The sequence below is a fragment of the Falco biarmicus genome, chromosome 3, assembly GCF_023638135.1.
Source record: "Falco biarmicus isolate bFalBia1 chromosome 3, bFalBia1.pri, whole genome shotgun sequence".
NCBI lineage: Eukaryota > Metazoa > Chordata > Aves > Falconiformes > Falconidae > Falco > Falco biarmicus.
In genome coordinates this window covers 109,602,589-109,616,777 of record NC_079290.1, presented here as the reverse complement: position 1 = coordinate 109,616,777, position 14,189 = coordinate 109,602,589, and the positions used below count along the sequence as shown (strand labels likewise).

The 14,189-nt window shown below is 64.1% G+C and overlaps 1 protein-coding gene across 1 annotated transcript in view; it reads right to left on the bottom strand.

The window, feature by feature from the left end:
- The window catches only part of HSPG2 (heparan sulfate proteoglycan 2), a gene marked incomplete at its 5' end in the record, with an annotated part of 33,341 nt that overhangs the window by 5,744 nt on the left and 13,408 nt on the right, over nucleotides 1–14,189 (bottom strand). The window contains 43 exon segments of the mRNA XM_056331532.1: nucleotides 72–181; nucleotides 267–366; nucleotides 452–596; nucleotides 685–769; nucleotides 1,053–1,169; nucleotides 1,251–1,398; nucleotides 1,482–1,594; nucleotides 1,669–1,935; nucleotides 2,649–2,746; nucleotides 2,833–3,028; nucleotides 3,103–3,363; nucleotides 4,068–4,247; nucleotides 4,338–4,530; nucleotides 4,602–4,783; nucleotides 5,119–5,253; nucleotides 5,328–5,471; nucleotides 5,563–5,701; nucleotides 5,785–5,936; nucleotides 6,020–6,158; nucleotides 6,243–6,394; nucleotides 6,476–6,614; nucleotides 6,701–6,852; nucleotides 6,935–7,073; nucleotides 7,170–7,321; nucleotides 7,402–7,540; nucleotides 7,804–7,961; nucleotides 8,150–8,288; nucleotides 8,424–8,575; nucleotides 8,711–8,849; nucleotides 9,026–9,180; nucleotides 9,259–9,397; nucleotides 9,482–9,627; nucleotides 9,706–9,841; nucleotides 9,928–10,070; nucleotides 10,770–10,910; nucleotides 11,001–11,123; nucleotides 11,311–11,370; nucleotides 11,897–12,077; nucleotides 12,608–12,708; nucleotides 12,785–12,895; nucleotides 12,982–13,045; nucleotides 13,047–13,073; nucleotides 13,075–13,210. Of these exon segments, the coding sequence (XP_056187507.1) occupies nucleotides 72–181; nucleotides 267–366; nucleotides 452–596; nucleotides 685–769; nucleotides 1,053–1,169; nucleotides 1,251–1,398; nucleotides 1,482–1,594; nucleotides 1,669–1,935; nucleotides 2,649–2,746; nucleotides 2,833–3,028; nucleotides 3,103–3,363; nucleotides 4,068–4,247; nucleotides 4,338–4,530; nucleotides 4,602–4,783; nucleotides 5,119–5,253; nucleotides 5,328–5,471; nucleotides 5,563–5,701; nucleotides 5,785–5,936; nucleotides 6,020–6,158; nucleotides 6,243–6,394; nucleotides 6,476–6,614; nucleotides 6,701–6,852; nucleotides 6,935–7,073; nucleotides 7,170–7,321; nucleotides 7,402–7,540; nucleotides 7,804–7,961; nucleotides 8,150–8,288; nucleotides 8,424–8,575; nucleotides 8,711–8,849; nucleotides 9,026–9,180; nucleotides 9,259–9,397; nucleotides 9,482–9,627; nucleotides 9,706–9,841; nucleotides 9,928–10,070; nucleotides 10,770–10,910; nucleotides 11,001–11,123; nucleotides 11,311–11,370; nucleotides 11,897–12,077; nucleotides 12,608–12,708; nucleotides 12,785–12,895; nucleotides 12,982–13,045; nucleotides 13,047–13,073; nucleotides 13,075–13,210 (6,028 nt within the window).

The window sequence follows — 14,189 nt, the reverse complement described above, 5'->3', positions numbered from 1 at the left end:
AGGAGGTGACATGGGTGTCAGCGATAGGTGGGGATGTGTGGCGATGGGTGGGCATCAGCCCCCATCCTCACCTGGCACGGCTGGTCCTGGCAGGTGGGACAACTGGTGACACCGTGTGCTTGCAGGTCCATGTTCCCAAAAGCCACCTCCTCCCCTTGGATGCGGAGCTGGCGAACGCATCCTATGGAGGGATGGTGATGGGGTGGAGGGAGTGACAGGATGGCTCAGCCCCTCCACCCGGCGCCCTCCAAAAACCCGCCACTCACCCATAAATCCACGGCTGAGCCCTGTCTTAGCCACGGCACCAAAATCGGGGTACCCCCCCAGGTACAGCTCCTCGTTCAGATCCAGCCCTTGGAACTTCCCCTGCAGGCACAGGCAGGTGGGCACCACCTCCAGCACCCTGACCCCCACCCAATACACATCAACACACACCCCCCCAAAAAAATACCTGGGAAGTCCCATTAATGGGGGGGTGCCCATCCAGTGCCAGCGAACCCCTGGTGAGGTTGCGGAGCAGACGGACGGTGTGGTACTCGCCCAACCGCAGCGGCGTTGGATGCCGGATGGTGGCCATGCCCGAACCGGCGTCAAACCTTATTTTTGGGGGGTACAAGGGGTGTGGGTGGGTGCTGGCACCCATTTCTCCCCCCCCTCCCCATAGCACCCACTGATGGGTCTCACCTAAATTCAGGGCGGCCGCCCACCAAACCAAAGGAGATGAAGTCGGCGCCGCTGGTTTTCCGCTGCCCGTTATAGAGGAGAAGCCCTGTGGGGTGGCAGTGGGTCAGGCAGGGTGGTCCCCACCTTGGGGAGGGGGTCACATACTGGGAGTCCCCAAAATACCCCCAGGATGGAGGAGAAACCCCCCATAAGGTGTATGTGGGTTCAGATGAATAGAGAATGGGAGCCAAAGGATGGAGAAGGGAGGATGGATGGAGGGATGGAAGGATGGAGGAATGGAGAGGGAAGGGAGGAGAAAACGATGGAGGGGATGTGGAAGGGACATGGAGGGGACACGGAGGGGACATGGGGCTCCCGTCAGTGCTCACCATCAGCAGCATCAGGTCGGAAGGTGATGACAATCTCGAACCTCTTGTAGGCATCCTTGATGGTGGGCAGGGGGAGGAAGGAGCGGGGCGTCTGCCCGAAATAGGGGACCAGGCGCTCTGCAGGGATGGCAGAGTCAGGAGGGGTGGGAGTACGTTCCCCCCCACGCCCCGTCCATCCATCTGTCCATCCATCCTCACCTCGGACCTTGAGGACATAGTAAGCAGTCTCCTGGCCGCGGTGGTTGGTGGCAGCGCAGGCGTAGACGCCAGCATCCTCATGGTGCACGGCCGGCAGCGTCAAAACATTCCCCTCCACCCTGGCACCTGCCGGCAGCTCCCCCTCCAGCTGCAGCAGAGCAGGTTGGGGGTCAGTACCCATGGGGTGCCCCCCCGACCCTGCATCCCCATCCCTGCATCCCTCCACCTCACCTTGCTCCAGGTGATCTCCGGCACTGGGAAGCCAGATGCCAAGCAGGGCAAAACAGCCGCTGAACCCACTGAGACCTCCTTCACCTCCGGCTGCCCGGCGATTTGGGGGGCAGCTGGGGACACACGGAGGTATCACCACCCCGCGGTGACACCATGTGCGTCCCCAGCTCCGTGTGCCAATCCTCACCCTGAACATGGAGGATGACGTGGGACTGCACGGTGCCCACAGCATTGGTGGCGGTGCAACGGTACTGCCCAGCATCTGCCCGTTCTACCCGCTCGATGGTGAGGGTGCCGGCGCGGACCAGCACCCCGGGTCGGATATGGCCCCCCACTTTGCTCCAGGTGACGTGGGGACGGGGTTCACCCAAGCCCAGGCACTCCAGCTCCACCGCCATCCCCGCCAGCACCGTCTGCACCGCCGTCCGAATGTTGATCAGGGCCCTGGGGAGAGCTTGGGGGGGACAGTGGGGTTTTGGGGGCCCCCCCTGGCACAAGGAGGCATTGTGGTCGGGGGTGCCAACCAGAGGAGTGAGAGATGGGGAGAAACAGGGTGCTCGAGGGCATGGGGAGACCATTGGGGCGGCCATGGGTGCAGGGAGAGACTGGGGGTATTGGGGTGCTCATGGGCATGGGGAGAGATGGCGGGGTACCAGGGTGCTCTAAGGTTTGGGGAGAGATGGGGGATACCGAGGTGCCTGTGGGTGTGAGGAGAGATTGGAGGTGTCAGGGTGCCCACAAACCTGAGGAGAGGTGGGGGGTATTGGGGTGCCTGTGGGCATGGAGAGAGATTTGGATGGGCACTGGGAGAGATGGGAGGTACTAGGGTGCCCATCAATGTGAGAAGAAATAGGGGGCATGGGAGTGTATGGGGGGTGCAGTGAGTGATGGGGGGTGCCCGGGTGCCCATGGGTGTAGGGAAATGAGGGGTACCAGGGTGCCCATGGGCACTGGGAGAGATGGGGGGTAATAGGGTGCCCATCAATGTGAGAAGAAATAGGGGGTACGTGGGTGGATGTCGGGTGCCAGGATGCCCATGGGTGTAGGGAAATGTGGGGTACCAGGGTGCCCAAGGGCATGGGGGAGATGGGGGTACCGGGGTGCCAGTGTTGGTGGGGGACAGGTTGGGAGGTGCCGGCATTTCCCGGCACACGGGTGCATTCCTACCCTGGACGGTGAGGGTGGCCCTGTCCTCCGCCTGCCTGCCCGGGGCGCTGGCCCGGCACACGTACACCCCCTGCGCCCCCCACGCCAGCTCCGGCATCCTGGGGGGACACAGCCGGGGTGTGGGGACACAACCGGGCTGTAGGACCCCAGGGGGGATCCCACTGCCCTGCCCCCCACTCCTTACCGCAGCACCCCATCCCGCACGCTGTGGCTGGAGGGCAGCTCCCCGCCATCCTTCAGCCACTCCAGACGTGCCCGGGGGTCCCCCGAGACGGTGCAGGCAAATTCGGCGGTGCTGCCCACCCCCTTGACGAGGCTCCCCGGCGTTATCCGTACCGTCAAGGGACCGCCGCCGGCATCACCACCATCACCAGCATCCCCTGGGCAAGACACAAAGCCCTGATGGTACCCGGCCTCCCCAGCGCGCACCGTCCCTGTTGCGGCGGGGGCTCACCGTGAACGGCCACGTGGGCGAAGCTCTCAGCAGTGCCAACGCGGTTGGTGACGAGGCAACGGTAGGTGCCAGCATCGGCGGGCAACACCGGGCTGATGCGGAGGAGGCCGGCACGGTGGATGGCGCGGGCCGAGAGGCTGCCATTGACCTTGTCCCAAGCATAGAGCAGCGGTGGGGTGCCATGGGCCAGGCATTGCACCTGCAGCGCATCACCGGCACGCACCGCGGTCTCCTCCGGCAGGCTGGTGGCGTACGGTGGTGCTGCGGGGACGGCCGGTACCGTCAGTGCCCAGCCACAGCCAGGATGGGGCAATGAACGGGTCAGCAGGGCAAGGAGGGCAGCGATGGGAAGGTGTGGGTGGGGATGGAGGTGGGCATGGGCTGGGCTGGACCAGAGACAGATCCACAAAGGATGGGATGGGATGGATGGATGGATGGAGGGGTGTGAGAGGAGGTGGAGAGATGGGTGTGAGCTGGGAGGGCTGAGTGATGGATGAAGCCACCAGGCAGGGGTGGATGGAGGAGTTTTAGAGGAGAGATGGGCATGTGCCGGGATGAAGGAGAAACAGATGGATCCATGAGGAAGAGATGGACGGAGGTGTGTGAAAGGAGATGGAGAGATGGGTGTGAGCTGGAATGGATGAGTGATGGACAGATCCGTGAATAGGGGATGGATGGAGGAGAGAGACAGGTGTGCACTGGGACGGGACAAGCAGACAGACACATCCATGGGAAGGGCTGGATGCCGGAGCTTGAGAGATGGAGAGCAGGAAGTGTCGGGATGGAGTGAGGATGGATCCACGAGGCAGGGCTCGATGGGTGGGAGCAGTGATGGAGATAGCCGCGTGCGGAGGAAGGACAGAGAGGAGCCAAGGATGGGTGATGGCAACATCGGGGGTGAAGGGAACAGTGCAGATGGCAGGAGGGGCCCAGGGGCACCCTGACACCCCCCACCCCGCCCTTACTCTCCACGTCGAGGGTGACGAAGACCTCGGCAAAGCCAGCGGGGCTGCTGGCGTTGCAGATGTACTGGCCCGAGTCCTGCTGCGCGGCGCGGGGGATGACCAGGCTGCCGTTCACCACCCGGTGCTGCCAGGGCAGGGGTGCCCGCAGCTTTGACCACTCGATCCGCGGTGCTGGCTCACCTACAGGCAACGCCGGTGCCCGTCACCGTGGTGTCAGGGTACCGCGGCACGACACCCCTCCTCCGCCACCAGCCTCCAGCCTCCCTGTACCTCTGGCTGTGCAGTGCAGCGTTGCGGTGTCCCCAGCCACCACAGTGACAGTGGATGGCGCGGTGACCTCAGGGGCCCCGGGGTGCGACTGCGCCGTCACCACGTGGACATCCACCCGGGCTTGTGCCGAACCCAGGGCGCTGTGTGCCGTGCAGACGTAGGTCCCGGCATGCTCCAGCTTGGCTGGTGAAAGCTGGGGAGGGGGGGACAGGGTGGGTTAGCGAGTACCAGGCACCCCCTGGCACCCCAGGGTGCCCTGCTCACCTGCAGGATGGCCTGGCTGTCCATGTGCAGCAGCGTTTGGTGCTCCACCTTCTGCCGGGAGCCCAGCCGGCTCCAGCGCACCAGCGGCCGGGGTTCGCCCCGGCCAAGGCACTCCAGGCTGAGGGATTTGCCCTCCTTCACTGTCACAGGGCCTGGTGGCATCACTGACACCGTGGGGGCACCTGGAGAAAGAGGAGAACATCAGCATGGGGCCAAGTAAGGATGTTGACATGGCCATGAGGACACCACCACCCTGAGGGCATGCGGAGCATGGGGAGGATGTCAGCATGGGCATGGGGATACCATCATCCCAGGGGCACCTGGAGGACATCAGCATGGTGACATGGACATCACCACTCCAGGAGCACCCGAAGCGTGGAGAGGACATGGGTATGGGGACACCATCACCCCAGGGGTATCTGGAGCACATGGAGGACATGGGGATGGGGACACCACCATACCAGGGACATCTGGAGCACATGGGAACAGGGACAGGGCCACCCTGGCCACCTCGCACCTTGCACCAGGAGGTTGACGACGCTGCTGGCGACGCCGAAGCGGTTGGAGGCCACACAGTGGTATGCACCCTGGTTGCCCACATGGGCGCCGGTGATGGAGATGACGGAGCCATTGGGGCTGATCTTCACATTGTCTGGGCAAGGAGGGGCCATCAGCACCAAGGCCATCCTGGAGACCATGCCAGGGCCACCCTGGGGACCACCATACCTTGGAGATGTTGGCCAGGTCCCATCCGCCAAGTGACGTTGACGGGCCGGGCGCCGTCGTGGACACGGCACTTGAAGGTGGCATCCTCGCCTGGTGCCACCGCCATGCTGTGTGGGTCAATGGAGATGATGGGGCTCTGCAGACCTGTAGGGACAAAGGGACAGGGAAGCCACGAGGTCATCCATGTCCCCCATCTCCCCTCGGCATCCTCCCTCGCCCCCATGGCCTCACTCACGGTAACTGGAGCTGTCCCGGGAGGTGACGGTGACAGTGACAGTGGCCTCACGGGAGAAGCTGCCCGTGTCCGCCCGACACACGTACTCCCCCGAATCAGCCACTGAGAGCTGGGACAGCCGCAAGCGGGACCCCGAAACCTGGGGACATGATGGCAGGAGGTGATGGCATCAACCAGCCACGCATGGCCACTGTCTGCCACTGCACCAGTGTCCCCACCTACCTGGTGCTTGGCTGGGAGGGGACCCCCACGCTTGTACCAGGTGATGGTGGCCTGTCCCTGCCCGGCCACCACACAGTCCAGGTCCAGGGTCTGTCCCTCGGTGACAGAGGATGCCGAGGACTCGATGCGGATGGGCGGCGTGACACCGGTGGCTGTACGGGCAGAGTTAAGGGCAAATGTCCCCACTGGTCCTGGGCACTGGTGGGGACCCGTCCCCCCAAAGGGTGGCACTCACGGTGGGATGGGCTGGCTCCGTCATCAATGGTGACGATGAGGGACGTCTCGTGCGTGACACCGCCTGACGTCACCCGGCACACGTACTCCCCCGAATCAGCCGCTGTCACCTGGGGGATGCGCAGGCGGGTGCCCGACACCTCGGAGGGGACAATTTGGGGACAAGTCAGCACCAAAGAGCAGAGGATGGGACAAATTCGGGGTGAGCCCCCCCTGTGCCCTACCTGGTGGCCAGCGGGCAGGGAGCCACCGCGCTTGTACCATGTCACTGTGGCAGGGCTGGATCCTGCCACCACACAGTTGAGGTCCAGGGTCTGTCCCTCAGCGATGGCTGAGGATGAGGACTCGATGCGGAGGGGCTGGGAGACACCGGAGGCTGGGGAGGGGACAGAGAAAGGGGACGTTTGTCACTGAGGTGGCACCTTTCTGTCCCCAAGCACTGCCCTCTTGCACTCACAGTAATAGGTGCCAGCACCGCCAGGCACAGTGACAATGACAGATGCCTCCTGTGTGACGGTCCCCAGGGTCACCCGGCACACATACTCCCCTGAATCGGCCACCGCCACCTGGACAAGGCGCAGGCGGGTCCCTGACACCTAGGAGAGGTGACAAGTTGGGGACACATCAGTGCCTGATACGGGGCTGTGCCCTGCAGGGTGATGCCATCTCCCCAGCGTCCCACCTGGCTGTTGGGGGGCAGAGCTCCCCCGCGCCGGTACCAGGTGACATGAGGGTGGCCCTGTCCTGCCACCATGCAGTTGAGGTCCAGGGTCTGTCCCTCGGTGACGGAGGCAGAGGAGGTCTCGATCCTCACCGGCGGTGTGACCCCGACAGCTGGGGATGGCAGTGGGGTCAGCGGGGGCAGCCACCGTGTCTCCATGGTGTCCACGTGTCACCTCCCACCCGTTCCCAGTACCGTAAGAGGAGCCAGCACCAGTCTGGATGGTGACAATGAGGGACGTCTCGTGCGTGACGCCGCCTGATGTCACGCGGCACACGTACTCTCCTGAATCAGCCGCTGTCACCTGGGGGATGCGCAGGTGGGTGCCCGACACCTGCGGGGGTGACAGATGTGAAAAGGGGGACACAAACCCCTCAACACCCCAAAAAATCCCTGTTCCACCCCAAAATGCTCCTCTGGGGTCCCCTACCTGGTGCTTGGCTGGGAGGGACCCACCACGCTTGTACCAGGTGATGGTGGCCTGTCCCTGCCCGGCCACAATGCAGTTGAGATCCAGGGTCTGTCCCTCAGCCATGGAGGAGGACGAGGACTCGATGCGCACAGGTGGGGTGACACCAGCGGCTGGGGACAGAGATGGAAGGGTCACTCTAAGGACTATGGAACAGTCCCTTGGTCCCCTGTCCCCTCCTGTCCCCACTCACGGTAGGCATTGGCACCGCTGGGCTGGATCGTCACCATGATGGAGGTCTCCTTGGTTGTGGCCCCACTGGTCACCCGGCACACGTACTCGCCCGAGTCAGCCGCTGTCACCTGCAGCAGCCGCAGCCGGGAGCCGGACACCTGCGGGGAGGGGACACATGGGTCACCAGGGCCACAAGAGCTTGCACAGGGCCATCAGCACTTGCACGGGGCCATCTGGGATTGCATGAGGCCACATGAGCTTGCATGGGGCCACCTGGGCTTGCACAAGCGACATGGCCTTCCATAGGGTCACTTGGGTTTGCATAGGGCCACATGGGCTTCCATGGGGTCACTTGGGCTTCCACAGGGCTGTGGGTCGATCCCAACCACCCCCTGGAGACATGACCCTCCAAGTCCCCTACCTGGTGCTTGGCCGGGAGGGACCCCCCGCGCTTGTACCAGGTGACGGTGGCCTGTGCGGGGCTGGCGATGACACAGTTGAGGTCCAAGGTCTGTCCCTCGGCCACAGGGGATGACAAGGACGAGGACTCGATGTGCAGGGGCGTAGTGCTGCCCGGGGCTGGGGACCAAGACAGGTTAGGGACAGTGGTCACCACCATGTGTGACCCTCCAAGGGACACCAAGAGCCCAGGAAGCTGGGATGGGCGCACACATGGGTGGCTTCCCCAAGGAGCGATTTGTCCCAGATCTGGGGACACAGCAGGACAGTGTCACCCCTCATGGGTAACGTCCCCTGTCCCCACTCACAGTAGGCACCGGCACTACTGGGCTGGATCGTCACCATGATGGAGGTCTCCTTGGTGGTGGCCCCACTGGTCACCCGGCACACATACTCGCCCGAGTCAGCCGCTGTCACCTGCAGCAGCCGCAGCCGGGAGCCGGACACCTGCAGGGAGGGGACACACGGGTCACCAGGGCCACGTGGGCTTCCATGGGGCTTGCACGGGTCCATTGGGGCTTGCACAGGGCCATGGGTTGATCCCAACCACCCCCTGGGGACATGTCCCTCCACCTCCCCTACCTGGTGCTTGGCCGGGAGGGACCCCCCGCGCTTGTACCAGGTGACGGTGGCCTGTGCAGGGCTGGCGATGACGCAGTTGAGGTCCAGGGTCTGTCCCTCGGCCACGGCAGAGGACGGTGACTCGATGCGCAGGGGGGGCGTGCTGCCCGGAGCTGGGGACCGAGACGAGAGGGTGACACTGGTGACCATGGCAGAGCCCCACCGGCATAAGCATGTGAGACATGACTCAGTGCCACAGCATGTGGGGACATCCGCAGCTGGCACTGTCACCCCCTGTCCCCACTCACAGTAGGCGCCGGCACCGCTGGGCTGGATTGTCACCATGACAGCAGTTTCCTTGGTGGTGGCCCCGCTGGTCACCCGGCACACGTACTCGCCCGAGTCAGCCGCTGTCACCTGCAGCAGCCGCAGCCGGGAGCCAGACACCTGTGGGGAGGGGACACGGGGGTCACCAGGGCCACGTGGGCTTCCATGGGGCTGCTGGGGCTTGCATGGGACTGCTCAAGCTTGGCCAAGTGCCCAAGTGCCAGCTGGGCTTGCATGGGGCCATGCAGCCACCCCAACCACCCCTGTCGGTGACATTCCCCTCCAGGGTCCCCTACCTGGTGCTTGGCTGGGAGGGCCCCCCCGCGCTTGTACCAGGTGATGGTGGCCTGTCCCTGCCCAGCCACCATGCAGTTGAGGTCCAGGCTCTGTCCCTCGGCCACGGTGGATGAGGATGCCTCGATCCGGACGGGGACACCTGAAGCTGGTGGCCCTGGTGGGGAGGACAGAGCCATAACCAGCCTGTCCGGGACCTGCCAGAATCCCCCGGTGCCACCGAGCCCAGTCTCACCATAGGATGAGCCAGCTCCAGCTACAACAGTGACAATGGCAGATGCCTCCCGGACGGTGGTCCCCAAGCTCGCCCGGCACACGTACTCCCCTGAATCAGCTGCCGTGACGTGGGGGACACGAAGCCGGGATCCTGAAACCTGGGGTTGGGGACATCCATCGGTGTCATGTAGAGGGGGGACAGGGCAGGATTTGGAGTGCTGCCCATGCTGCCCGTGTCTTACCTGGTGGCCGGCAGGCAGGGAGCCACCGCGCTTGTACCACATCACGGTGGCAGGGCCAGATCCTGCCACCAGGCAGTCGAGGTCCAGGGTCTGTCCCTCGGTAACAGATGGGGACGAGGATTCGATGCGGACAGGCGGCGCCAATGCTGCAGGGAGGAAAAGGGGGGACACGGGTGGGTTGTGGCCCCCCCAAACCATCCCCAACCACCACCAGTGTCCCTCACCTGGCACCACCGCCACCTCGATGGCAGCGCGGGCTGTGCCAGCGGTGCTGGTGCCCACGCAGAGGTAGATGCCACCGTCAGCTGCTGTCACAGCAGGGATGACCAGCGTGGCGATGTCGGCATGCTCGGCGTGGGACTGTGGCACGAGGGTGGGTGTGAGTGGCACCCACGGTGCACCCACACCCCCCTGCAAGCACCCAAGGGTGCCAGCACCTGGCTCACCTGTGGTGGAAGAGTCCCCCCTTGCTTCTCCCAGGTGATGGTGGCAGTGGGTGACCCCGAGACCCGGCAGTAGAGCCGCACCGTGGAGCCCTCCTGCACCTCTGTCCGCTCCGGGCTCACCTGCACCTGGGGTGCACTGGCGGCTGAGGGAAGCGGGGGGGTCAGCGCAGCACCGGGGGGTGGGGTGCCATGGGGACAACGGGAGTGACACGAGTGATGCAGATGATGAGGAAGATGGGGACGACAGGGACAATGGTGGGTGACAGGCAGAGACAATAGTGATGACAGGGATGATGGGGACAATCAGGATAGTGGCAGTGATGGGGATGATGGAGACAATGGGGACAGTGGCGGTGATGGGGCTGACAGGGATGATGGGGTGATGGATGACGGGAGATGGCAGGGATGATGATGATGAGGATAATGGGGGTGATGGGGACAATGGGGACGGTGGGAGTGATGGGGGGATGGACGACGGGAGATGGCAGGGATGATGATGACAGGGATGATAGGGACAGTGAGGGTGATGGGGACAGTGGGAGTGATGGGAGGGATGGACAATGGGAGATGGCAGGGATGATGATGACGGGGATGATGATGGTGATTGGGACAGTGGGAGTAACAAGGATGATGCAGACGATGGGGACGATGGTGGGTGATTGACAGGGATGATGAGGACAACAGAGGTGACAGGGATGATGAAGGCAGTGGGGGTGATCATAGATGATAGCAAGGATAGGGATGATGGTGGTGACAGGGATGATGTAGATGATAACGACGGGGGCAATGGAATGATGGGGTTGGACGATGGGGACAACAGGGATGATGGAGACGATGCTCACCTTGCACGTGGAGGAAGGCACGCGCCGTGTGCTGCCCGGCGCTGCTGCGTGCCCGACACGCGTAGTACCCCTCGTCGGCGGGCTCCACAGCACCGAAACGCAGCGTCCCACCCTGAACCACCGCCCGTGGCGGCAGCGTGCCTGGGGGACACAGCCCAGCGTCACGCCTGGTTGCCATGTCCCCAAGCCAAGTGCTGGTGTGTGTCCCCACCAGCCCCTGTGGGCACCTACCGAGCCACTCGAGGGTGGGCAGGGGGTTGCCGGTGACCACACAGCGAAACTCTGCCGGTTGCCCCGGTGCCACACTCAGCTGTGCCGGCTCCACGGCAGCGGTGGGGGCAGCGGCGGTGCCGGCTGTGGCGAGAGCCAGGAGTGGGGCTCAGGGCTCGCCAGGGCCCCCCCCTCCAAATGCTGGCCCCAGGCAGTGGGAAGCAGGGGGGCAGCGTGGCACGGCTGGTAGTGGGGTGCACAGTGGAACCCCAGCATGCAGTGGGCGAGGGGAGCACGTGGATTCCCCCGGACCCCCCCAGCGGTGACTTACCTGGTCTGTGCCCCTCCATAAACTCAACAGGTCCATAAAACATCTGGGTCTTTGAAGGGGCTGCAAAAGGGTGAGGGTCTCAGGGGAGCGTGCCCATCACCGCGGCATCTCGGCACCAAGCAATCCCATCGCCCCAGTGGGTGGGGGCCAAGCATGCCCATCACACCAGTATCTAGGCAGTGAGCATGCCTGCTGCCCCAACATCTGGGCGGTGAGCCTGCCCGTCACCTCAGCATCTGGGCATTGCGTGCACCCATCACCCCAGCATCTGGGCACTGAATGTGCCCACAACCCCCCCAGCGCCTGGGCACTGAGTGTGCCCATCACCCCCCCAGCGCCTGGGCATTGAGTGTGCCCATCACCCCCCCAGCGCCTGGGCACTGAGTGTGCCCATCACCCCAGCGCCTGGGCACCAAGCATGCCCACCACCCCAATGTCTGCGCATTGAGTGTGCCCATCACCCCAGCGTCTGGGCACCAAGCACGCCCATCACCCCGGCACCTGAGCACTGAGTGCACCCACAACCCCAGTGCCCGGGCACTGAACATGCCCATCCCCCTGGTGCCCGGGCGCCCCACGGGCTCACCCTGGACATAGAGCGTGGCGGTGCCCTCGTCCATGTCCAGCATGTTGGAGCCGGTGCAGATGTAGACGCCAGCGTCCTCGGGCCGCACGTTGCGCAGCGTGAGGATGCCGTTGAAGTCCACAGCGCCCGCCGGCAGCGTCCCGTGGTTCTGCCGCGTCCACACCAGGGTGTAGGCGGGCGACTGGCGGGGAGAGAGAGGCCTGAGGCCACGGGGATGGGCACACAGGGGGGCTGTCTGCGGGGGATGGGGGGGGCTGCAAGCCTGCCTAGGCAACCCACGGAGGAGAGGTGGGCACCCAGGGGCGTTGGGGTGCCCCATAGGGGCACAGGGGCACCTGAGGGTGCTGGGGGGGTCCATATGGCTGGATGGGCACCCAGGGGTGTCCCTGTGCCTTGCGTGACCCCTGGGGTACCCAGGAGTGTCCCTCTGCTCTGTGGGATCAGGTGGGCACCCAAGGATGTCCACATGCCTTACAGGGCCTTGGGGGCACCCAGGGGTGCTTGCATGTCCTGCACAGCCAGGTGGGCATCCAAGGGCACACCTGTGTCCCGCACGTCCCCATGGGCACCCAAGGGTGCTCACACGCCCCGAGTGAGTAGATGAGCATGCAGGGGTGTCCCCATGCTCTGCATGGCCCAGGGAGCACCCAGGGGTGTCCCTGTGCACCCTGCATGTCCCCACAGGCTCCCAAGGGTGTCCCCTTGGCTCACCTTGCTCTTGGCAGTGCAGACAAAGGTGACATCAGCCCCGGGCTTCACCCGCTGCACTCGCTTCTCCTCCACAGTGACAGTGATGGGTTTGCTAGGGGTCTCTGTGGGGATGGGAGAGCTGAGCCCCACTCCTCCCCTCCGTCCGTGTGCGCCCCTGCCTCGGTGACAAGGACCTACCGGTGACAATGACCTCGGCGCGGCTGGCGTTGCTGTGCCGTAGGTTGCGGCAGGAGCAGACGTAGACACCGGCATCAGAGGGCTGGATGCTGGCAAAGTGCAGCTCCTCATCTAGGGGGGGACACACACGTGGGTGACACCCCATGTGTCCCCCCCTTGGGGACACCTCAGTCCACCCCTGCAAAGCCACTCAATACCTTGTCGCCGACTCTGGGCGCCCTTGGGGAGGGGTCGCCCATCTTCTCGCGTCCAGTGGTAATAGAAGGGGGGGCTCGCCGCTGGCCTGGCACCCGCAGGGTGACGGCACTGCCCTGGGCCACCGTGGTGCGCGGCGGGTGGATGCGGACCACCAGTGGCAGTGGGGAGCCCACCGGGATGCACGCCTGCCCGCGCACCGTGGGGTCACCCATGTAGCCGGGCGCGCAGCTGCCAGGGAAAAGGGGGTGAGTGGGTATTGGGGGTGCGCAGGGGAGGGGGGGAGCAGCGGGAGCATCTGGGGGTGCATATTTAGGGGTGAGCCCATCAGGGTGGGTGCACTGGGGTGGTATATTGGGGTCAGTGTATTGGGATGAGCTTATAAGGGTTGGTAGGGTACATCAGGGTGGGTATATCCGGGTGAGCTCGTAGGGGTGCATATATCGGGGGTGAGCACATCGGGGTGGGTATATCGGGGTGGGTATATCCAGGTGAGCTCGTAGGGGTGCATATATCAGGGTGAACACATCAGGGTGGGTATATCGGGGTGAGCTCATAGGGGTGCATATATCGGGGTGAACACATCAGGGTGGGTATATCGGGGTGAGCTCGTAGGGGTGCATATATCGGGGTGAACACATCAGGGTGGGTATATCGGAGTGAGCTCGTAGGGGTGCATATATCGGGGTGAGCACATCAGGGTGACCACATCGGGGTGGGTATATCAGGGTGGGTATATCCGGGTGAGCTCGTAGGGGTGCATATATCGGGGTGAGCACATTGGGGTGAGCACATCGGGGTGAGCACATCGGGGTGAGCACATCGGGGTGGGCTCGTAGGGGTGGGCTCGTAGGGGTGGGTATGGGGTGAGCACGGGGTGAGCACATCGGGGTGGGTATATCCAGGTGAGCTCGTAGGGGTGCATATATCGGGGTGAGCACATCGGGGTGGGTATATCGGGGGTGAGTTCGTAGGGGTGCATATATCGGGGTGAGCACATCGGGGTGGGTATATCGGGGTGGGTATATCCAGGTGAGCTCGTAGGGGTGCATATATCGGGGTGAGCACATCGGGGTGGGTATATCGGGGTGGGTATATCCGGGTGAGTTCGTAGGGGTGCATATATCGGGGTGAGCACATCGGGGTGGGTATATCGGGGTGGGTATATCCAGGTGAGCTCGTAGGGGTGCATATATCGGGGTGAACACAT